Source organism: Schistocerca serialis, chromosome 4 (assembly GCF_023864345.2).
Source record: "Schistocerca serialis cubense isolate TAMUIC-IGC-003099 chromosome 4, iqSchSeri2.2, whole genome shotgun sequence".
Classification (NCBI taxonomy): Eukaryota; Metazoa; Arthropoda; class Insecta; order Orthoptera; family Acrididae; genus Schistocerca; species Schistocerca serialis.
Window position 1 is genome coordinate 207820021 of NC_064641.1, and position 24092 is coordinate 207844112.

The 24092-nt window shown below is 43.5% G+C and overlaps 1 protein-coding gene across 2 annotated transcripts in view; it reads right to left on the reverse strand.

Annotated features, from left to right (window-relative positions):
- LOC126475492 (uncharacterized) overlaps positions 1 to 24092 on the reverse strand; it is a 206276-nt gene that overhangs the window by 54192 nt on the left and 127992 nt on the right. For both annotated transcript variants that reach the window (XM_050103397.1, XM_050103398.1), the window contains one exon: positions 9521 to 9665. In XM_050103397.1, coding sequence (XP_049959354.1) covers positions 9521 to 9665 — 145 coding nt within the window. The remainder of the gene's footprint in view (positions 1 to 9520; positions 9666 to 24092) is intronic.

Genomic DNA, 24092 nt, shown 5'->3' on the forward strand with positions numbered 1-24092 from the left:
GGTGTTTTGAAGCATGGTGGCTGACTGGTGCCAAAAGAATTGATTCAGTACGTCAGATGAAACATGAAAACCAGTTTCTTATTTTGTCCTTCCAACATACAAGCTACATAGAAAGAGGCCTATAGCATTGCTGTCCAGGAGACCCCAAGATGTAGCTTCAACCAGTAATCAAAATTGCCACACTCAATGGATCGTTTCCTCACAAATATTTGAGAGTTGTCTTTCGTGTGTATTTGTTGAGTGTAGGTGAATGTAATGGCTGTGTGTATAGTGTAAAGTCATGTTTGTTTAGTATTATTACAGTATGAGAAGATAGATGATGAAATCCAGTGATAGCACAGGCATGTAACCACTTCCTCTCCAAGAGCACCAAGGGAGCCACTGGGCTGAAACTCCCCATTAAACAGAAAGATTACCGTCAACAGTGTCTCATATGCCCTTATTTCATGAGATATCTTGGACAGATATGAAATTTAACCAGGGTATGTATGCAAAGTGTGATCAGTAATTTTATGGCTTCACCTCTCCTGACCTTGGCAGCCAAATACTGCCAGTAAAAATGTATTCCATCAGGATATGAACTAGCTTACCTCGAATTTGAATGTCCTGATACAGGCATGCTTTAGCAGACACAGCTACAGAGGTGGATACACAAACTTCAGAAATACTTCCACAGAAATTTTGTATTTGTCTCATGGCACATTAAAAGTGGCTGTTTAGAATTTCAAATATCCTGCTTAGCCACATTTTGCAGCTTTTGGTGTCCTTTGTAACTTTTGGGCTTCAGATTTGACCTTAAACATTTTTGAATATGATCCCTGTTGTCCATTTGACATAATTCATTTATCAGCAAAGGAGCAAGATACTTTCTTACCAGGACTGAATATAAAGAGCCATTCAGAAGTACCTTTGGGATTTCAGAAGATAACTGTGCCAAAACCACAATACATCTCTCTCATTTTCAATTCATGTAGTACTTGCAGAGTGTGTGTCTAAGGTGTAGGTGTGTCAGAATATTGCATACAATGGAGCAATGCATGGATTTTGTGTCCCTGAATTCAGTAAATCTGAGTCAGTTGTGATGGTTCAGTGATGTTTTTGAGACAAATATTAGGTCAAAGCTCCAACAGATAAAACAGTCCGTGGATGGTACAACACATTCTGTTAGACAGACTGTTTGGGTAATGTGGGAAAACAGATGGCCCAGGACTATGAGCACAAAAGGTGGACTGTGTGTGGTGATAATTCATCAGGTGCCCTAAGAAACTGACAACAGGTGAAAGCAGAAAACTGCAGATACCACAGTCAACTGTCTGGCACATCTTACATAAATTTTTGTCTGTAAAATCTGGTGACTACTCAGGAAAATGACCTTTGTTCTGACTCTTGCAATAACTTGCAGTGCCTACTGTATGAAGATGGTTTTTCACAGAAGTTGGTTTTCAGTACTGAAAATGTGTTTTGTTTATCTGGAAGGATGAATCGTCATAAAGTGCATGTTTCAGGCACAGAACAGCCACTGAGACTGTGGAACAAACTTGTCATTCATCAAATGTTAATGTCTTTTGTGCCATGTCCCCTCAAAAAGTTAATGGGCCAATTTTTGTAGAGAAAACAGTGATTGGTTTTGTATACCCAGATAGGCTGCAGCATTAGCTTATACCAGAATTACAGCAAGATAGCGGGGACTTCATTTTGCAATGAGATGGTGCTCGACCACACTTATTTTCAGACACTTGTGATGACCTCAGTGCCTAACTGCTTCAGCAATGGATTGGATGTAGTTCCTGTTATGACTCTCCTTGTCTTCTTTGGCCCCAAGGTCATCTTATTTAACTCCATATGAATTCTTTATGAAGTTATATGCTTCCACTGCTACCCAATTTGGAAGAATTCCAATGAAGGATGGTTTATGCAGTCTCTTATATTAAACATGACTTGTTGGATCATGTATGGTAAGAATAGCTATTGTATTGACATTTGTAGCATCACAAATGGTCCCACACTGATCAACAGTAATGTGAGTTAAAATTTGGAAGGGTTCTCTCTACACTGGCATATGTGCGTTTTCTGTAAGTCGGGCCGTGTGTGTGTGTGTGTGTGTGTGTGTGTGTGTGTGTGTGTGTGGAGAAGAACAACATAAACATAACTGAAAAATATCTGTAGTATTCTTACTCACTACGCTTTTCTGTGACTTGTGTTGAGCAGCGGTCAATCCTCTCCATGTAGTTGTTATTCCATCCTGAAATTCCCATTTTCTTTGTCTTTTAGTTTCTATGCAGTTATCTTTTCAATTCCTGAGATATCATAGTAGCACAGTAGTATCTTTGTCAGGGAACCAAGAAGTTTAAGTGAGTTCAGGAATTTTGCCATATATTGACAACTCACTGATTATTTGGCACCAATAAAGTTCTGAATCATCACCTGTCAGAGTGTCAAGACCTATATGATTAATGTTCATACCCCAGCACATTCAAAGTCCTGCAATATATTGTTTGGTATCAACTGATTAAATACTTATGCAAATCCAACTTTTGACATGACGTTCTTTCTGTCCTGTAAATATCATTTCAATAACAACAACTTTCAGCTTCACTGAGCTGTCAGACTGTAAGATATCAGTACTTCCACCATTCAGATGAATGCCAATCTATCTTCAGTGGTCAGGTGGGTGTGAAGCCTAGGATTAAACTAAAAGTGAAAAAGTCCTAAATAATTATTGCATCCCATCTGAAATAAGTTAGTTCTCAATTCTGTGAACAACTTCTTGCTAGCATCCCAATATCATATCAAATAACTGTGAAGGAGCTGGGTGTAACTTGGTATGGACACCTCAACTGGTCTTGTACTGTTACCATGCACAGGGAAACTAATTTCCTGTATAACCTCCAGAAATTTAGAAACATATTTCCACAGGGCACAAAACATAAACATGAATAAACCTTTTTCTGCTGAACCTCTACTATAGCAATGCAATTAATTGTGGCATGAGTACTGAAAGCTCTTTACTGTTCGAGCTGACTATAACTGCTTATGTTCATTACACTGGCAAAATTGATTCCATGCAAGTGCCTCATACACCTACTTAATGATGACTGCAGTCATATTAGTTATGTGACTAATACATGCTCCACCAATATCATAATCGCCTGAAAGTGCGTACACCCCAGTACCTCACATCAGAGATCAAATGTCTGCCATGTTGTCATAAACACAACATAAAGTCTCACTTGTAGATAAGTAAGACTGCGTTATCCTAGCAGTACCCACCCATAAAATAAAAGCATTTGCAAACTCTTACTCTGGGGTTAACCCACCCTGTACTTTGTACAAAATTCAGTGCCATGTAGCGTTTAAGAAGCTGAACTTCTACCAACCACAACTTTTTCCTTGAAAACTAACCTATGGTCAGTTTCTCTCTGTCCAATAGGAAAATAAATGCTCCCATCTTCACCCTGTGACACTTTTTTCTCTTTTCGTTTGTTCACTAATTTCCCCTTTCTTCGCAACTTGCATTTTAACTCATTCTTTACCACCATTTCCAAACCTTGTCTCGTGACTGCAATTTATTTTTGTTGTTCTATCTTATGTATGAATATAATCCTTTTTAAGGTGATCACTAATAAAATTTCTACTATTTAAGTTACAGTTGTTTCAAATTGTTGGATTTCATAGCAAATTAAACTTCCTGTAACAAGTTTGTCATAATGGAGATCATTTAAAATATGTAGAAAGCATGACTGGTATAAGAAATGCAGTAATAAATAAGTTAATAAATAAACAAAAATACACAAAATATGATAAGAATGTTACCATTTTGTTGTTGTGTTCTTCAGTCCTGAGACTGGTTTGATGCAGCTCTCCATGCTACCCTCGCCTGTGCAAGATTCTTCATCTCCCAGTACCTACTGCAACTTACATACTTCTGAATCTGTTTAGTGTATTCATCTCTTGGTCTTCCTCTACGATTTTTACACTCCACGCTGCACGCCAATACTAAATTGGTGATCCCTTGATGCCTCAGAACATGTCCTACCAACCGATCCCTTCTTCTAGTCAAGTTGTGCCACAAACTTCTCTTCTCCCCAATCCTATTCATTACCTCATTAGTTATGTGATCTACCCATCTAATCTTCGCAATTTTTCTGTAGCACCACATTTCAAAAGCTTCTATTCTCTTCTTGTCCAAGCTAGTTATCATCCATGTTTCACTTCCATACATGGCTACGCTCCATACAAATACTTTCAGGAACGACTTCCTGACACTTAAATCAATACTCGATGTTTTCACTTCTTCAGAAATGCTTTCCTTACCATTGCCAGTCTACATTTTATACCCTCTCTACTTCAACCATCATCAGTTATTTTGCTCCCCAAATAGCAAAACTCCTTTACTACTTTAAGTTGTCTCATTTCCTAATCTAATTCCCTCAGCATCACCTGACTTAATTCGACTACATTCCATTATCCTTGTTTAGCTTTTGTTGACGTTCATCTTATACCCTCCTTTCATTACAATGTCCATTCCGTTCAACTGTTCTTCCAAGTCCTTTGCTGTCTCTGACAGAATTACAATGTCATCGGCGAACCTTACAGTTTTTACTTCTTCTCCATGGATTTTAATACCTACTCCAAATTTTTCTTTTGTTTCCCTCACTGCTTGCTCAATATACAGATTGAATAACATCGGGGAGAGGCTACAACCCTGTCTCACTCCCTTCCCAACCACTGCTTCCCTTTTGTCTCCCTCGACTCTTATAACTGCCATCTGGTTTCTGTACAAATTGTAAATAGCCTTTCGCTCCCTGTATTTTACCCCTGCCACCTTCAGAATTTGAAAGAGAGTATTCCAGTCAACATTGTCAAAAGCTTTCTCCAAGTCTACAAATGCTAGAAATGTAGGTTTGCCTTTCCTTAATCTAGCTCCCAAGATAAGTCATAGGGTCAGTATTGCCTCACGTGTTCCAATATTTCTACGGAATCCAAACTGATCTTCCCCAATGTCGACTTCTACCAGTTTTTCCATTGATCTGTAAAGAAAGTGTGTTAGTATTTTGCAACTGTGACTTATTAAACTGATAGTTCAGTAATTTTCATATCTGTCAGCACCTGCTTTCTTTGGGATTGGAATTATTATATTCTTCTTGAAGTCTGAGGGTATTTCGCTTGTCTCATACATCTTGCTCACCAGGTGGTAGAGTTTTGTCAGGACTGGCTCTCCCTAGGCCGTCAGTAGTTCTACTGGAATGTTGTCTACTCCCGGGGCCTTGTTTCGCCTTAGGTCTTTCAGTGCTTTGTCAAACTCTTCATGCAGTATCGTATCTCCATTTCATCTTCATCTACATCATCTTCCATTTCCATAATATTGTCCTCAAGTACATCGCCTTTGTACAGACCGTCCATATACTCCTTCCACCTTTCTGCTGTCCCTTCTTTGCTTACAACTGGGTTTCCATCTGTGCTCTTGATATTCATACAAGTCGCTCTCTTTTCTCCAAAGGTCTCTTTAATTTTCCTGTAAGCAGTATCTATCTTACCCCTAGTGAGATAAACCTTTACATCCTTACATTTGTCCTCTGGCCATCCCTGCTTAGCCACTTTGCACTTCCTGTCGATCTCATTTTTGAAACATTTGTATTCCTTTTTGCCTGCTTCATTTACTGCATTTTTATATTTTCTCCTTTCATCAATTAAATTCAATACTACTTCTGTTACCCAAGGATTTCTACTAGCCCTCGTATTTTTACCTACTTGATCCTCTGCTCCCTTCACTACTTCATCCCTCAGAGCTAGCTACCCATTCTTCTTCTACTGTACTTCTTTCTCGCATTCCTGTCAATTGTTCCCTTATGCTCTCCCTGAAACACTGTACAACCTCCATACAATATGGAATTTCTACCAATAAAAACTACTATCTAGGGGAAATACAATACAACAGACAGAAAAAATCTTAGTACTAAGATTACTTCCCACAAGTAGAATTTTATGAGAAACAAGAACATTTTGGCAAGGAGATGTACTATACAACAAGATTTTTTTTGGTGAGAAATGGCTTTCTCTGTAGATTATACTGCATGAAAGTAAGATAAAGGAAGAGACCAAATGTAATCAAATTTTCTAATATTACAAGCTACTTTCCCTGCATTTTATATATATATATATATATATATAGAGAGAGAGAGGATCTATACAAGGGCGATGTACTTGAGGACAATATTATGGAAATGGAAGAAGATGTAGACGAAGATGAAATGGAGATACGATACTGTGTGAATAGTTTGACAGAGCACTGAAAGACCTGAGTTGAAACAAGGCCCCGGGAGTAGACAACATTCCATTAGAACTACTGATGGCCTTGGGAGAGCCAGTCCTGACAAAACTTTACCATCTGGTGAGCAAGATGTATGAGACAGGCAAAATACCCTCAGACTTCAAGAAGAATATAATAATTCCAATCCCAAAGAAAGCAGGTGCTGACAGATGTGAAAATTATGGAACAAGCAGTTTAATAAGTCACGGATGCAAAATACTAATGCAAATTCTTTACAGTCGAATGGAAAAACTGGTAGAAGCTGACCTCGGGGGAGATCAGTTTGGATTCCGTAGAAATATTAAAACAGGTGAGGCAATACTAACCCTACGACTTATCTTAGGAGCTAGATTAAGGAAAGGCAAACCTACATTTCTAGCATTTGTAGACTTGGAGAAAGCTTTTGACAATGTTGACTGGAATACTCTCTTTCAAATTCTAAAGGTGGCAGGGGGTAAAATACAGGGAGCGAAAGGCTATTTACAATTTGTACAGAAACCAGATGGCAGTTATAAGAGTCGAGGGACATGAAAGGGAAGCAGTGGTTGGGAAGGGAGTGAGACAGGGTTGTAGCCTCTCCCCGATGTTATTCAATCTGTATATTGAGCAAGCAGTGAGGGAAACAAAAGAAAAATTTGGAGTAGGTATTAAAATCCATGGAGAAGAAATAAAAACTGTAAGGTTCGCCGATGACATTGTAATTCTGTCAGAGACAGCAAAGGACTTGGAAGAGCAGTTGAACGGAATGGACATTGTAATGAAAGGACGGTATAAGATGAACATCAACAAAAGCAAAACGGGGATAATGGAATGTAGTCGAATTAAGTCAGGTGATGCTGAGGGAATTAGATTAGGAAATGAGACACTTAAAGTAGTAAAGGAGTTTTACTATTTGGGGAGCAAAATAACTGATGATGGTCGAAATAGAGAGGATATAAAATGTAGACTGATAATGGCAAGGAAAGAATTTCTGAAGAAGAGGAATTTGTTAACATCGAGTGTAGATTTAAGTGTCAGGAAGTCGTTTCTGAAAGTATTTGTATGGAGTGTAGCCATGTATGGAAGTGAAACATGGACAATAACTAGCTTGGACAAGAAGAGAATAGAAGCTTTGAAAATGTGGTGCTACAGAAGAATGCTGAAGATTAGATGCGTAGATTTAATAACTAATGAGGAGGTATTGAATAGGATTGGGGAGAAGAGAAGTTTGTGGCACAACTTGACTAGAAGAAGGGATCAGTTGGTAGAACATGTTCTGAGGTATCAAGGGATCACCAATTGAGTATTGGAGGGCAGCGTAAAGGGTAAAAATCGCAGAGGGAGACCAACAGATGAATACACTAAACAGATTCAGAAGGATGTAGGTTGCAGTAGGTACTGGGAGATGAATCTTGTACAGGATAGAGTAGCATGGAGAGCTGCATCAAATCAGTCTCAGGACTGAAGATGACAACAACAACAACAACAACAACAACAACAACAACAATAATAACAACACTTTCCCTGAGAGTTAAAAAAATACATGAGTGAAATGAATCTTTAATTACAGGTGAAATTTTTATCCATTTTATAGGTCAATACTGCCAACTGACATTTAACTGTCACAAAATATGGCTTGAGACATCAGCTACTTACAAAAATAGATGAAGTCAGTCCTGTGAGGGGTTGTTTTGGGCAAGGAGACCAGACAGCGAGGTCATCGGTCTCATCGGATTAGGGAAGCATGGGGAAGGAAGTCGGCCATGCCCTTTGAAAGGTACCATCCTGGCATTTGCCTGGAGCAATTTAGGGAAATCACGGAAAACCTAAATCAGGATGGCCGGGCACGGGATTGAACCATCGTCCTCCCGAGTGCGAGTCCAGTGTTTAACCACTGCGCCACCTTGCTCGGTCAGTCCTGTGAAATTTGCATAAGACTACCCTACTACATAGAATACTGTCACAAAAATAATTGTACTTTCAAACAACCTAGCTATTTTTGTTATCGCCCAATAAATTGTGTTTGGTAAACTTCCATCACTCAAAGGTAAAAACTGTTAACACTACAGTACAGCTGTCCTTGATTATTATTCCATGTCCATTGGTTGTTGTCATTTGTTGTTAAGTAGCTTAACCTTGTAGACAATGATTTGATTTTTGTCTCACCTGCTTTCTAAAAGATTGTGGTAACAATCAAAATATTTTGTCAAATTGAGATTTTTATCTAATGGTTTGTCAAACAAGTGCACAGACATACCAACGAAGTGTGTCATCTGACCTCACTTTTGAAGCAGCTGTCATGCTCTGCATACATGTTTAAGCATTTTGACTCTAATGGGAACAGATACCAATGCAGAGACATTGGTTTTAGCACTGTGTACAAAGGGGAAAAAAAAGAAAAGAAAACAAGATTTGGTCCAGAGAATGATTGAAATTGAGAAATAAATAAACCCCTGAGTATCTACTAATAGAAATATTACACAATATCACACTCATAACCTGGTGAGCACATGAACTTTTATTTATTTTTTATTTTATTCCACGCTAGGTTTTATGTTGCAGGCAGAACAATTATTTTCTTTTTATATTCTTTTTAATATCTTCCTGTGTACTTTGCAACTCACACTTTCCTTTGAATTTGATCTCTCTCTCTCTCTCTCTCTCTCTCTCTCTCTCTCTCTCTCTCTCTCTCTCTCTCTCTCTCTCTCTCCTCCCCCTCCCCCCTCCCCCCTTGGCACATGATACTTCGCTTGTAAATGTTAGCCCTTCATTCTCTTTACTGTGGTCATTTTATCCTCACCTACCACAAAGTAAAACAGAGTTCCTACCAGTGTTAAATTAATCATATCAGTATGTAAAATAATTCCTAAATTTTACATCAAGTTATATGTGCTGTTACCAAATACTTTAGAGCCCATCTTGTACACTAAATGCACAATCTGTCTCAGATGCACCTACAGATATTTTCATTTTTCTACCATAGAGAGGCATTAAATCTTCTCTCAAGTCCACTGTAAAAGCAGATTTCTGTGTGTCTTACTCAGTTTGAGATTAGTCAATTCTACTTTTTTGGCACTTTTTCAGTTTAGTTACTGGAAATGGATATACTCTCAAATTAACATACAATAATGGAATTTTGTGTAGTGCAACATATTTGAGAGATACAACATGCTTATTCAAACACACTTTCTATCACTATTTTATCAAGAACTGCTTGTACAATTTCCTTACTGCATTTACAGCTGGTGGAAGGAGGGAGGCAGATATGGCTACACCTACTAGTGAGGCAATGTTGTCCCCTAACACAGAAATGGCAACACCTGCTCCAGACAGAAGTGCAATTACCATTCCAACCCAAACTGAATGAAGTTCTCCCCTGTAAAAATAAAAGAGTAATTAAAATTGCTATTATTAAGCCCACTGAATGTAGCATAATTTAATTTATACTTAGGTTCTGCATATTAATCAATGACAGATATTTTCCTCAAAGAATCAACTAATTGACTATTACTCAAGCACAGATTTGTATGCAAAATGCATTGAGTTTTTGAGTGGACTAAATGTATGCGTTAGTGATATTCTTTACCATTGTCACCTTTACAAGGTCACTGGTACATATTTTGGAGAAAATTATGTTTTGCATACATATTTATTAAAATTTACAATAATGGCGTATTTTCCTTTCTCTATCCAAAATAAAAATTCCCATTCACAATCAAATAACATTTTATCATTAAATTATGTACAGCACTTAAAATTCTAATTGGTTGACATATGTAACAGTTTTCTTTATCTTCTTTAAATGATTATTATTTGATGCCGACATTACTTATTAACTCAATCAGATCTAACTTATCTTTAATTATTAGATAAAAGTAATAAACACAATTTTCACAACTTTTGTTTTATGGGTTAAGTGCATATTTCACTGACTAACATTTTGCCCCCCAATGTTGAGGACACCATCAAAAGCTATACACATTCAGACAGCAGTTTTAAACTTAAAGTAGCACATGAAACCTCCAATGATGTTTCCAGCATTTGGAGACAAAATATTAGGTAGAGACATATGTTATGGACCACAGCCTAATCGCCATAAAACAAAAATACCTATAATAAACACACAAAAAGACTTTCACACTTCAAGCTTTCGGCCAATAGCCTTTGTCACACATACATATTCACGCAGCCGCAAATGCAATTTGCACATACGACTGCAGTCTCAAGCAATTGAAGCCACATTGTGAGCAGAACACCAGTGCACAATGGAAGTGCCAACTGGATGGGGTTAAAGGTGGGGGAGGGGGGAAGGGACCAGATGAGGTGGGGTGGGGTGGGGGAAGGGTCCACACGAGGTGGGGGGGAAGGGTCCAGAGGTGGGGGGGGGGGCAGGGTGGGGGGAAAGGTCCACACGAGGTGGGGGGGAAGGGTCCAGAGGTGGTGGGGGGGGGCAGGGTGGGGGGAAAGGGTCCACACGAGGTGGGGGGGGGGGTAAGGGTCCAGAGGAGGTGGGGGGGGGGAGGGTCCACACGAGGTGGGGGGGGGGGGGTAAGGGTCCAGAGGAGGTGGGGGGGGGGGAGGGTCCACACGAGGTGGGGGGGGGAAGGGTCCAGAGGTGGTGCGGAGGGGGGGGGCAGGGTGGGGGGAAAGGTCCACACGAGGTGGGGGGTAAGGGTCCAGAGGAGGTGGGGGGGGGGGTAAGGGTCCAGAGGAGGTGGGGGGGGGGGGGTAAGGGTCCAGAGGAGGTGGGGGGGGGGGGGTAAGGGTCCAGAGGAGGTGGGGGGGGGGGGGGTAAGGGTACAGAGGAGGTGGGGGGGAAGGGGTAAGGGTCCAGAGGAGGTGGGGGGGAAGGGGTAAGGGTCCAGAGGAGGTGGGGGGGAAGGGGTAAGGGTCCAGAGGAGGTGGGGGGGAAGGGGTAAGGGTCCAGAGGAGGTGGGGGGGAAGGGGTAAGGGTCCAGAGGAGGTGGGGGGGAAGGGGTAAGGGTCCAGAGGAGGTGGGGGGGAAGGGTCCAGAGGAGGTGGGGGGGAAGGGTCCAGAGGAGGTGGGGGGGAAGGGTCCAGAGGAGGTGGGGGGGAAGGGTCCAGAGGAGGTGGGGGGGAAGGGTCCAGAGGAGGTGGGGGGGAAGGGTCCAGAGGAGGTGGGGGGGAAGGGTCCAGAGGAGGTGGGGGGGAAGGGTCCAGAGGAGGTGGGGGGGAAGGGTCCAGAGGAGGTGGGGGGGAAGGGTCCAGAGGAGGTGGGGGGGAAGGGTCCAGAGGAGGTGGGGGGGAAGGGTCCAGAGGAGGTGGGGGGGAAGGGTCCAGAGGAGGTGGGGGGGAAGGGTCCAGAGGAGGTGGGGGGGAAGGGTCCAGAGGAGGTGGGGGGGAAGGGTCCAGAGGAGGTGGGGGGGAAGGGTCCAGAGGAGGTGGGGGGGAAGGGTCCAGAGGAGGTGGAGGGGAAGGGTCCAGAGGAGGTGGAGGGGAAGGGTCCAGAGGAGGTGGAGGGGAAGGGTCCAGAGGAGGTGGGGGGGGGGGGGAAGGGTCCAGAGGAGGTGGGGGGGGGAAGGGTCCAGAGGAGGTGGGGGGGGGGTAGGGTCCAGAGGAGGTGGGGGGGGGGGAAGGGTCCAGAGGAGGTGGGGGGGGGGGGGAAGGGTCCAGAGGAGGTGGAGGGGAAGGGTCCAGAGGAGGTGGAGGGGAAGGGTCCAGAGGAGGTGGAGGGGAAGGGTCCAGAGGAGGTGGGGGGGGGGGGGAAGGGTCCAGAGGAGGTGGGGGGGGGGGGAAGGGTCCAGAGGAGGTGGGGGGGGGGAAGGGTCCAGAGGAGGTGGGGGGGGGAAGGGTCCAGAGGAGGTGGGGGGGGGGAAGGGTCCAGAGGAGGTGGGGGGGGGGGAAGGGTCCAGAGGAGGTGGGGGGGGGAAGGGTCCAGAGGAGGTGGGGGGTGGGGGGGAAGGGTCCAGAGGAGGTGGGGGGGGGGGGAAGGGTCCAGAGGAGGTGGGGGGGGAGGGTCCAGAGGAGGTGGGGGGGGAGGGTCCAGAGGAGGTGGGGGGGAAGGGTCCAGAGGAGGTGGGGGGGAAGGGTCCAGAGGAGGTGGGGGGGAAGGGTCCAGAGGAGGTGGGGGGGAAGGGTCCAGAGGAGGTGGGGGGGAAGGGTCCAGAGGAGGTGGGGGGGAAGGGTCCAGAGGAGGTGGGGGGGAAGGGTCCAGAGGAGGTGGGGGGGAAGGGTCCAGAGGAGGTGGGGGGGAAGGGTCCAGAGGAGGTGGGGGGGAAGGGTCCAGAGGAGGTGGGGGGGAAGGGTCCAGAGGAGGTGGGGGGGAAGGGTCCAGAGGAGGTGGGGGGGAAGGGTCCAGAGGAGGTGGGGGGGAAGGGTCCAGAGGAGGTGGGGGGGAAGGGTCCAGAGGAGGTGGGGGGGAAGGGTCCAGAGGAGGTGGGGGGGAAGGGTCCAGAGGAGGTGGGGGGGAAGGGTCCAGAGGAGGTGGGGGGGAAGGGTCCAGAGGAGGTGGGGGGGAAGGGTCCAGAGGAGGTGGGGGGGAAGGGTCCAGAGGAGGTGGGGGGGAAGGGTCCAGAGGAGGTGGGGGGGAAGGGTCCAGAGGAGGTGGGGGGGGGAAGGGTCCAGAGGAGGTGGAGGGGAAGGGTCCAGAGGAGGTGGGGGGAAGGGTCCAGAGGAGGTGGGGGGGGGGGGGAAGGGTCCAGAGGAGGTGGGGGGGGGGGGAAGGGTCCAGAGGAGGTGGGGGGGGGAAGGGTCCAGAGGAGGTGGGGGGGGGGAGGGTCCAGAGGAGGTGGGGGGGAAGGGTCCAGAGGAGGTGGGGGGGAAGGGTCCAGAGGAGGTGGGGGGGAAGGGTCCAGAGGAGGTGGGGGGGAAGGGTCCAGAGGAGGTGGGGGGAAGGGTCCAGAGGAGGTGGGGGGGAAGGGTCCAGAGGAGGTGGGGGGGAAGGGTCCAGAGGAGGTGGGGGGGAAGGGTCCAGAGGAGGTGGGGGGGAAGGGTCCAGAGGAGGTGGGGGGGAAGGGTCCAGAGGAGGTGGGGGGGAAGGGTCCAGAGGAGGTGGGGGGGAAGGGTCCAGAGGAGGTGGGGGGGAAGGGTCCAGAGGAGGTGGGGGGGAAGGGTCCAGAGGAGGTGGGGGGGAAGGGTCCAGAGGAGGTGGGGGGGAAGGGTCCAGAGGAGGGGGAAAGGTCCAGAGGAGGGGGAAAGGTCCAGAGGAGGGGGAAAGGTCCAGAGGAGGGGGAAAGGTCCAGAGGAGGGGGAAAGGTCCAGAGGAGGGGGAAAGGTCCAGAGGAGGGGGAAAGGTCCAGAGGAGGGGGAAAGGTCCAGAGGAGGGGGAAAGGTCCAGAGGAGGGGGAAAGGTCCAGAGGAGGGGGAAAGGTCCAGAGGAGGGGGAAAGGTCCAGAGGAGGGGGAAAGGTCCAGAGGAGGGGGAAAGGTCCAGAGGAGGGGGAAAGGTCCAGAGGAGGGGGAAAGGTCCAGAGGAGGGGGAAAGGTCCAGAGGAGGGGGAAAGGTCCAGAGGAGGGGGAAAGGTCCAGAGGAGGGGGAAAGGTCCAGAGGAGGGGGAAAGGTCCAGAGGAGGGGGAAAGGTCCAGAGGAGGGGGAAAGGTCCAGAGGAGGGGGAAAGGTCCAGAGGAGGGGGAAAGGTCCAGAGGAGGGGGAAAGGTCCAGAGGAGGGGGAAAGGTCCAGAGGAGGGGGAAAGGTCCAGAGGAGGGGGAAAGGTCCAGAGGAGGGGGAAAGGTCCAGAGGAGGGGGAAAGGTCCAGAGGAGGGGGAAAGGTCCAGAGGAGGGGGAAAGGTCCAGAGGAGGGAGAAAGGTCCAGAGGAGGGAGAAAGGTCCAGAGGAGGGAGAAAGGTCCAGAGGAGGGAGAAAGGTCCAGAGGAGGGGGGGTGAACCTTATGTTAATGTATGAGTGAAGGCGGTCAATTTGATTCAGTGATGGAGGAGAGGAAATATTCACCCTCATTGTGATAATAAGTTACTTTTCATGATTATCATTCTATTGTCTGGCTGGAAAATTTATGTTTGACTTGATCTTTGCTTCCTGATATGTTGAACAATTAGAGGTCCTGAGCTCTTTGATTTTTCATTCCCTTCCTCCAATGTGACAAGTTGGTGTTTGGTGGTAGTGATGCAGTAAGGCATCTGTACATAGGTGGCATCCCAATGTAGTTGTCATCCACAAGCTCCACAGGTAGGTTCTTTCATGGTCATACATGACATGTTTCCAAATTTCATACACTTTAATGACATCATGGTGGGTGCTACACAAGATTTTACACAACATTGGTAGACCACAATTGTAACTTTATTTGGCATAAACTCTCAAAACACTAGGTAAATCCGCTAGAGCCACTTTGCTTTCTTGAGGCTGCTGTTGGACCTGATGGATAAAATGGACACCGTGTCATAGCAAATTAGCATGGAATTCTTCACTTGTCTCATTTATAAAGTTATTGTGGAAGGTTACACTCATAAACATATTTAGATTCTTATGAGAGGTGATACTGACAGTTACTTCTGCAAATTTTTTGCAGCTGAAGAATGCTGGTATCCACACAAGGGAATCAGTTTAAATCACCAAAGATCTATTTTTTAATTCAGTTAGAAGGTGACCTCATTGTATTTGTCTTCAATTTCCTCTTCAAGGAATGATGACTTTTCTATTTGAGAAGGATTTGCTTTAAGACTGGGTACAGACCAGGAAATTAAGCACCTATCTTTCTCCTTGTTTGACAGGTCAGTTTTTACCTCAATTTCTACCTAATGACGGAAGTGCAATGAGGTTATATCAGTCTGAATTATAGTGAGTTGTCAACTCTGATGAGACTGCTGGGGCCATATGGTTACCAACATGGTGTAAATTAATTCTTTTCAATGCAGTTGGTCTGCTGTTTTCTCACTGAATGTGTGTATGCACTGTCTCCATCAGCATCACTCCAACTAGGCAAAGACTGCCTGGCACTGAGGTCATCATCCAGTCTCCACATCTCCTATAACATACATATAATTCTCATCATTCATGAGGAGGAAATAGTGCAGGCACCAACAGTGCATTTCTGATTTAGGTAGTGGCTACCATTACATGGGACCCTCATGTGGACTGGCAACCACACTGAATACTCTGTGACCATTGCATGGCCCACACTAATAAACAAATTTTGAAAATACATAAGTGGTTAAACCCAGTAACAGGGCCCATTTGTAAACAAACAAAGAGGAGTATAGGATTTAACATGAAAATGAGTACTCGAAAGCAAAGATCAGAGGCTTGCTGTGTCAGTGTGAGATAGGGCATCATTTGAAGGTGAAGTCAAAGGGCATGAAAGTCACAAAATCAAGTTATGGCACAGGAAGGGAAGAAATGCCACAGCAGCTAATAGCCCCATACTTGCCATACCCATCACAAAAGATGTGTATGTCCCCTGTGGAATCTTTACACTCTTTCCCACTTGGACTTCACCCTATTTGATAACTATGACACTACCAGCCTATGTGGGTTAAGTCAACTGTGGTGTTTTTCTGACAGGCAGTTTTCAATGTTTTGTCAGCTACCACATTTCCCCCCCTAAAGCCCAATATTCTGAGGTACCCATTTAAATTTTAATTTCTTTTCTGTCTTTAAGGAGACACCTATCTTAACCTATAGGTGCATTTGCTGAATAGCCTGCAGAGCAGTAAGAGTGTGAGCAGAGAAACATCCCTCTATCTCAAAACCTTATCTGTTCTAGTACTTTCATAATTACCCACAGCTCAGTACAGTACACTGGGAAGCAGCACAGTAGACTGGTTTTAATAGGTATGCCTCCAACAACATGCACACCTAATATGTTCCCAAATGCCACATGTAACAGTAGAATTTTCTGGTGTTCATGCCTCAGAATCTGTTGGTTATGAAAAGGTAGGGTCTAGCATTTTGGATAGCCATTGGGCTAGTGACCATTTGGATATCCAACGTAAGGATCATCTTAGTTTCACTATCCTACAGTACAGAGACAAGAGGCAAATATTACTCATTTCCTCGTCCTCAGGCAAATGGAGCAAATCAGTTGGTTCTTTTTGCATTTGATGTAGTCTATTGTGGGCTTGAGCAGACTTATGGAGGCACCGTTAGTTCACGGGCGGTTTCTTCAAAAAGGTTTTTTTCCACCATCACTAGTGAACCAAAACCCGAATGAGGATTCCAAAACGGCTGTGCACAACAAATGGCTGAAATTTTTATGATATATTTTCTCCATCCCTATCCATGAACTGGGATTTCTGCTACACCAGTTGCTCTTGGTTGGTTGGTTGGTTTGTGGGATTGAAGGGACCAGACTACTAGGGCCATCAGCCCCTTTTTTCTCAAACATGAAACACCCACAAAGATAAAAACAAACAATGGAGATGACAAGAGACGACATAAGACAAGAAAGACACAGACATAGACCAGAAAAAAGGAATTAAAATTGCACAGAGTGTGTCAGTGGTTGGCCGACCATAGGAAGAAAAAAAAAAAAAAAAAGGAAAAGCCAGCCTCCAAGAAATGCACTAAAAACCACAGTCTAAAATCGTAGGCCAAAGGCCAGACAACACAAAAAAAGGACAAACACTTAGATCAAGCAATAAAAACCCCCTGCACAAATAAAACTCAAAACTAAATCTGCCATTGCAAAGTAATCTGATAAAAGTGCAGTAAGCATATCAGGCAGCGCAAACATCTGCCTGAGTGGAGTTAAAAGCATGCAGTCCAACAAAATGTGGACCACCGTCAAAGCTGACCTGTAGCAACAGAAAGGTGGGTCCTCGTGGTGCAATAAATAGCTGTGTGTTATCCAGGTGTGGCCAACGTGCAGCCAGCAGAGGACAACAGAATTGTTGCAAGAGACCCACAAGGAGGAGCGCCACACACCGGTAGCCTCCTTGATGGCCCAAAGTTTGTTGGGTGAAGGAAGGGTGCACCATTCTTCACCCCAGGTGCAAAGTACCTTCTGCCACAAAACTGACCTGACGTCACTCTCCGAAAGGCCAATCTGTAAGGCTGGTGCACCGACAGCCTGTTTGGTCAGTGTGTCAACATGTTCATTTCCTGGGATGCCGACATGACCTGGGGTCCACACAAGAACCACAGAGTGGCCACAACGGGCAAGAGTATGGAGGGACTCCTGGATAGCCATCACCTGATGAGAGCAAGGAAAACACTGGTCAATAGCTCGTAAACCGCTCAGGGAGTCACTACAGATAATGGACTCACCTGAGCAGGTGTGGGTATACTCTAGGGCGCAAGAAATGGTGATCAGTTCGGCAGTGAAAATACTGCAGCCAGCTGGCAATGAGTGTTATTCATAATGATCCCCTAGAGTAAGAGCATAACTGACATGTCCAGCAACCATCGAACCGTCAGTATAGACAATGTCAGAGCCTTGAAACGTGGCAAGAATTGAAAGAAAGTGGCGGCGGAGGGCCTCAGGAGGGACTGAGTCCTTCGGACCCTGTGCCAAATTGAACCGAAGGCATGGGCGGGGCACACACCATGGGGGTATATGCAGAGGGGCCCGGAAAATAGGTGGAAGAGGGAAAACCTCAAGCTCAGAGAGAAGAGCTCTGACTCTTAACTGCAATTGTACGCCCTGACAGGGGCCACCGTTCCAAAAGATGAATGACTGACTGAGGGAACAGGAGACGATAATTGGGATGCCTGAGCGAGCTAAAAACATGTGTAACATAAGCGGCCAGTAATGTTTGGCGCCAGAACCGCAATGGAGGGACATATGCCTCTACAAGTATGCTGTTAGCAGGGCGTTTCCGGAAAGCTCCAGTGGCGAGTCTGATCCCACTGTGAAGGATGGGGTCCAGCAACCGGAATACGGAAGGGGATGCCGAATCGTAAGCCAGGCTTCCATAATCTAGTCAGGACTGAATTAACACCTGGTACAGCCATAGAAGGGTAGACCGATTGGCACCCCAGCTGGTGTGACTCAAGCAAAGAGGAACATTAAGATGCCACCAGCATGTCTGTTTAAGCTGCCAAATATGAGGGCGTCAAGGCAACCATGTATCAAAAACCAATCCCAAAAACCGATGCATCTCCAGCACAGCAAGAGGTTCACCGTCAAGATAAAGCCATGGCTCAGGGTGAACAGTGCTTCGCTGGCAGAAATACATAACCCAGGTCTTGGCAGCTGAAAACTGGAAGCCATGCGCTACAGCCCAGGACTGCGCCTTGTGGATAGTGCCCTGCAGCTATTGTTCAGCAGCTGCAAAGCCAGTGAAGCTAATGTATAGGCAGAAGTCTGAAGTCTTCAGCATACAAGGAAGCAGAGACAGACATTCCCACCACCGCAGTGAGCCCATTAATTGTAATTAAAAAGAGGCAGACACTTAAGACAGATCCTTGTGGTACCCCATTCTCCTGAACTTGGGAGGGACTATGGGAGGCTGCAACTTGCATGTGGAAGGAACAAAGCGACAGAAAATTTTGCATGAAAATCTGGAGTGGACCCCGTAGACTCCAACCATGAAGCTTAGAGAGGATGTGATGTTACCATGTCGTATCGTATGCCTTCCGCATGTCAAAAAAGATGGCAACCAGATGATGACGGCAGGCAAAGAACATACATATGGTACACCAGATTATCGGCTGCAGAGTGGCCTTTAGGGAACCCACCCTGAGATGGAGCCAGAAGGCCCTGAGACTAAAGTAGCCAAATCAAGCTCCAGATCACCATGCATTCAAGCAACTTGCAAAGAACTTTTGTGAGGCTAATGGGGCTGTTGGTGTCCACCTTCAGTGGGTTCTTGCCAGGTTTCAACACAGGGATTACAACGTTTTCCCGCCATTGCGACGGGAACTCACCCTCGAGCCAGATACAATTGAAAACCAGTTGCTCTCAATATTTCTTTGTTCAGGTGGTAAATAGCGATCATACAGATTTCTTAGCCCTAGTGCTGACAATGTGAAGCCCAGACATGGACTTCACTTTGTATGCATTTTGCTTGTGAGGAGATCTAGCCAGATGCTAGAAGGTAGCTCACCACCCTCTGCACAGAAGCTGGGTATGGGTCTACTTCGGTAGCCTCTGTGAGTAGTAGCAGCATGATGGACTGCACAATGTACCTTCAAATCTGAAGGATTAGCTTATCCATACACTATGCAGCCATTGAGAGGTCACATGCAAACTAAGGTTTTATAAAAATGTGACTTAGTCACTGAGCCAAGAAACTGCCTCCCTCTAAGCTTCATAAATTTCAGTTTCCAATGCTTTGAGTTTAGCCAGTGAATCAAATTCATCATAGCAACAACAAAATGTTCAGACATTTCTGACTCTCCAAGTGAAGCATAAATATTCATTCATAACCTGAAGGATGTATGAGGGTAATCCCAAAAGTAAAGTCTCCTACTTTTTTATACATATAGAACTCTCTTTTTGTGGCAGTTGGCCACACTGTTATGAAGAGTGCTTCATGCACTGTGTGTAAACATGCACATGCCACACTAAGGTGCTCAGTCTTGGCTTGGCAGCCATTGAGAATGGAGCTCCTGTTGGATGTTACTGCCAAGTGCGAATTGCACGCAGTTATTCGGTTTTTGAACGCTAAGGGCACTGCACTGATTGAAATTCATCGCCAATTGATGGAAGTTTATGGTGAGTTGTGCATGGATGTCAAAAATGTTCATAATTGGTATAGAGAGTTTGCAGCTGGTCGGACTGAAATTCATGACAAACAAGGGAGCGGGAGACAGTCAGTTTCTGAGGATACAGTGTTGAAGGTTGAGCAAAGCACATGTGAAGCTCAGCGGATCACCCAGGATGATCTCTGCACGTTGGTTCCTGAGGTTTCCCGAAGCACCACTCACAGAACTTTAATGCAAACATTGAATTACTGGAAGGTGTGCACAAGATGCGTGCCATGCATACTGACTGACAGGACGACATGCGGCAACAAGTTGATTCTTCCCATGCATTTCTTCACTGCCTTGCAGCCAAACAGGATAACTTTCTGGACTCAGTTGTCACAGGTGACAAGGGCATCGACAGAAATGGTGATTATGTCAAAAAAATAGCTAAATGTTCAGGCTGTAAACTGATGTAAACCACTGTAGAAATAAACAGGTCTATGTACTTATACAAAAATAGGAGACCTTACTTTTGGGATTACCCTCGTATTTTATTAGAGTTACTTTTTTCCTTAATGAAGTTTTCTTTTATATTCAAGTCATTTTACAATTACACAATTCAAATGAGAAACAGAATACATTCTTGCATATTCTTGATATTTGCTCATTGTAAATGTTAAAAATCTATCCTGTGTTTTGTTCCTCACAGTCAGCCTTGTAAGTAATGTTAGGTGCTCCTTAGCCTGCCTTCAGAGAATGTCATGCACAGCCTTGCTGTTGTATGTTGACAGTGCACCTGGCTGGCTCTAATAACCTGCAGATGTTGCATGATCAGTGTAGTGGCATGCATGTTTCTATCTAGGTGTGAATGAAATCATTTGTTTGCACATGTTAAGAAAGAGGTATGTGCATACATGGTTGCATCTGCTTACAAGTGAGACAAATACAGGTATAAGGTGAATTGGCACAAGGCGCACGGATTTGATTGCAGCTTTAGTAAATTGTGTAGTGCATTCCCAGGCCATGCCAGATATTTACCTGAGTAATTAACACAATATGGTGGTAAAATGCACACTGACTCTGGATACTGTGTGTCCAAACCAAATTTCCCACAATTTGGCTTCCCCTTGCATGTCAGAACTGTGCGCCCATGACCTCGATATTGAAAAGCAGCGCATCTGGTTTGGAACACATGGACCAACTGGAATTTAACAATCCAGCATTTATGTATTCAGATAACATAAGCAACTTCAAGCAATCATGGTAGACTTTTTTATGAACAACCATTCACACATGTCAGTTTGTCTAATCTCTGTTACACTTCATTTTGTCATTTTTCTAAAAGGTCTCCAAGGTCATATCTTTAATGCTACAATTTGATATGACACTTTTACTTTGACATAGTGGTATGCATTAAAAAAATAAGTTTTTTGCTCTGCAGTACTTTGGGTACTCCATGTTATCTCTTTTTGGGAGAATGACAGTTCAGTCATAGTGGAGATATCAGTGATTGTTTACATGTTTGTTTTGAGAACAATTTTTTCTGGCACAATCAAATACAGTTTAATCAGTAAGAAATTACTGATTTTTGCCATTACTTATCATCTGTATGTCGCAAGATAGATGCAGTAGGTCACTCCAAACACTGAGAAACCACACTGCCAACTTGAGTGGTTGGAATGAACTGCTGCATCTGTCTTTCTGAAGAAGCCTTGTAATGGCCAAAACCAGTAATACATTATTGAAATGGTGTGTGACTGTGATGGATAAACTGTTTAAAAAACAAGCTGCCACTCTCTCTGTAACCTATTACCTCCAGAAATTCCCTCTTCTGTCTTCATGACAATGAACACACATTATCTAATGGCTTGTTCTGTTACTATTACTCCTCTTTGAAATATTAGTTTCAGAGTGGCTATTTACCTAGTTCTCTTTGCCAAATTTGTGATGGAGCAGACAGATTCTTTCCATGTTATGTTGTTCTACTCCCAAAAACAACCGAAACTTTTTGCTTAATTTAATCTTATTTCCAATTCATTTACTAGGTGATATGTGGCATTTATTTAAATTCTCAAAAAATGTGTTTAGATTTAATTTTTTATTCATATTCTTATTTCAAGTGTTTTGGTCCCATTTGTATAATTAATTTTGTTTACGGCACTGATAATTAAAAGCTACAATCGATATAAGTTAGCATTACAGTTCATCACATACAAAAGCTCATGAGCTAATTATTATCTGAGTATTTGAGAAGATGACCTACACCATTAGAAAGCTAAGCATTCCAACTTTGCTCGAAATTATTTTATATCCTATGCAATAATTAACATAGAAGTTTTTGGCTATTGCCAATTTCTATCACAAATTAGTCAAAACCGCTGTTAAATTCTGGACTTTGACTACCTACTTTTGTTACCTTAATTTTTCCATACAAAATAACAAACAGTAATAAATGATTAACTCGCTAATTAATAATTTCATGTAATTCACTGATTTGCAATATGGTGTCTACTCACATAAATGAGGGAAATCACACTGCAATCAAATAATGTCTAAATAATTTTATAATTTGTAACCAGCAACATTTTCTGTAATCCAAAATTCTGTCAATTCTTGTGAATCATAAAAAACAGTAAGTTCCAACCTATCCATATTCCAATTCAAAGTAACAGTTTATGCTTCAGCTAGTATGTAAGTAGTCAGATACAGCCAGTCCATGGTTTGAAAGTGAACAGTTAACATTATTGTCGAGTGTGCTCTTGTTGTTTGACTTGCGCCACAATCTTATATGTTATGTACATGAGAATACACACACCTGAAACCATGAGACTAATTAACTTCAAGGTTTAGTTACTTAAAAACAATCTACATTAACTAATTTTCTTTCTGAAATGTGTGAAAGTATATAAGGTTCTTGCCATAAAAACTGATGACTGTTGGACATAGTGATGTTAATTAAAGACTGACTTAAATGAACCATCAAAGTATAACTGTATTTAACAAATTTCTACTAAATGTTAACTGTGTCATTTTTAGATAAACATGAACTGTTTATTTTGTGGCAACATTGAAAACTTTGCCACAGTATTGGAAGTTGTGGGCTGTAGGCTTGCATTAATGACTGTTGTGTAAAAGTTGATCACTATCATTATGAGCTTTGCAATGAACAATGTACATATTAATATATGATCATAAATATGGTGTCATTTACATCAGTGATAAATACCATCCCACATCAATTATTTTATTTATTTATTTATTTATTTATTTATTTATTTTCGAGTTCCATGGATCCGTGATGCGAATGTATCACTATGATGTAGAAGGTGTCAGGTTATTACAGTAATAGCCACATGTAGATGATCACGAGGCAACCAATTTAACATACATAAGCAGATACATGAAAAAGGACATCCACATGTCAAATAATTACACACAAAAATTCAGACAACAACACAGATAATAGTACAGTAATGACATAGATGATTGCATGAATAATAGTGTAGTAATGACATGGACGATTACATAAACAAATTTAAAGTAATTCATCTAAAAAATATTCTGCCAACAAGTGATATGCTAGTCTACATAATCAGTTCTATTAGAATTGTATGACATTAAACACAAATTCAAGAAGTATTACACATTATCAAAGAATTCCTGTAAAAAATACAAAGAATTATCCAAAAGATAAAGTTTTAGCTCTGTTTTGAATTTATTAAGATCCCCAATGACTGATTTGATATGGACAGGAAGTTTATTGAACACTTTTTTACTTGAATCATGAACTCCTTTCTGTATCATGCTCAGATTTTTTAAATCTTTGTGAAGATAATTGTTTCTTCTTGTATTGTGATCATAGTACGCACTATTCATTTTGTAAATTGCATAATTTTTGTTCACGAAGCACATTAGTGACAAGATGTATTGACAAGGCATGGTGAAGATCCCCAGCTGTTTGAATAAATTTCTGCAAGATGATCTAGGATGCAGTCTACTCATAATCCTGATAACTGTCTTCTGGGCAACAAAAACTTTATTTGCTTGTGGTTGATTTCCCCAGAATATGATGCCGTATGTCATAAGTGAATGGATATAACCAACATATGCATTTTTGATAATTTCCATGTCACAAACAGATGCAATTGAGCAAATGGCAAATGCTGCTGAATTCAGTCTTTTACATAGGTCAGTGATGTGGACAGATCAGTTTAGTTTGTTATCAATAGACTGCCATTGGGTACCTTGTAAATCAT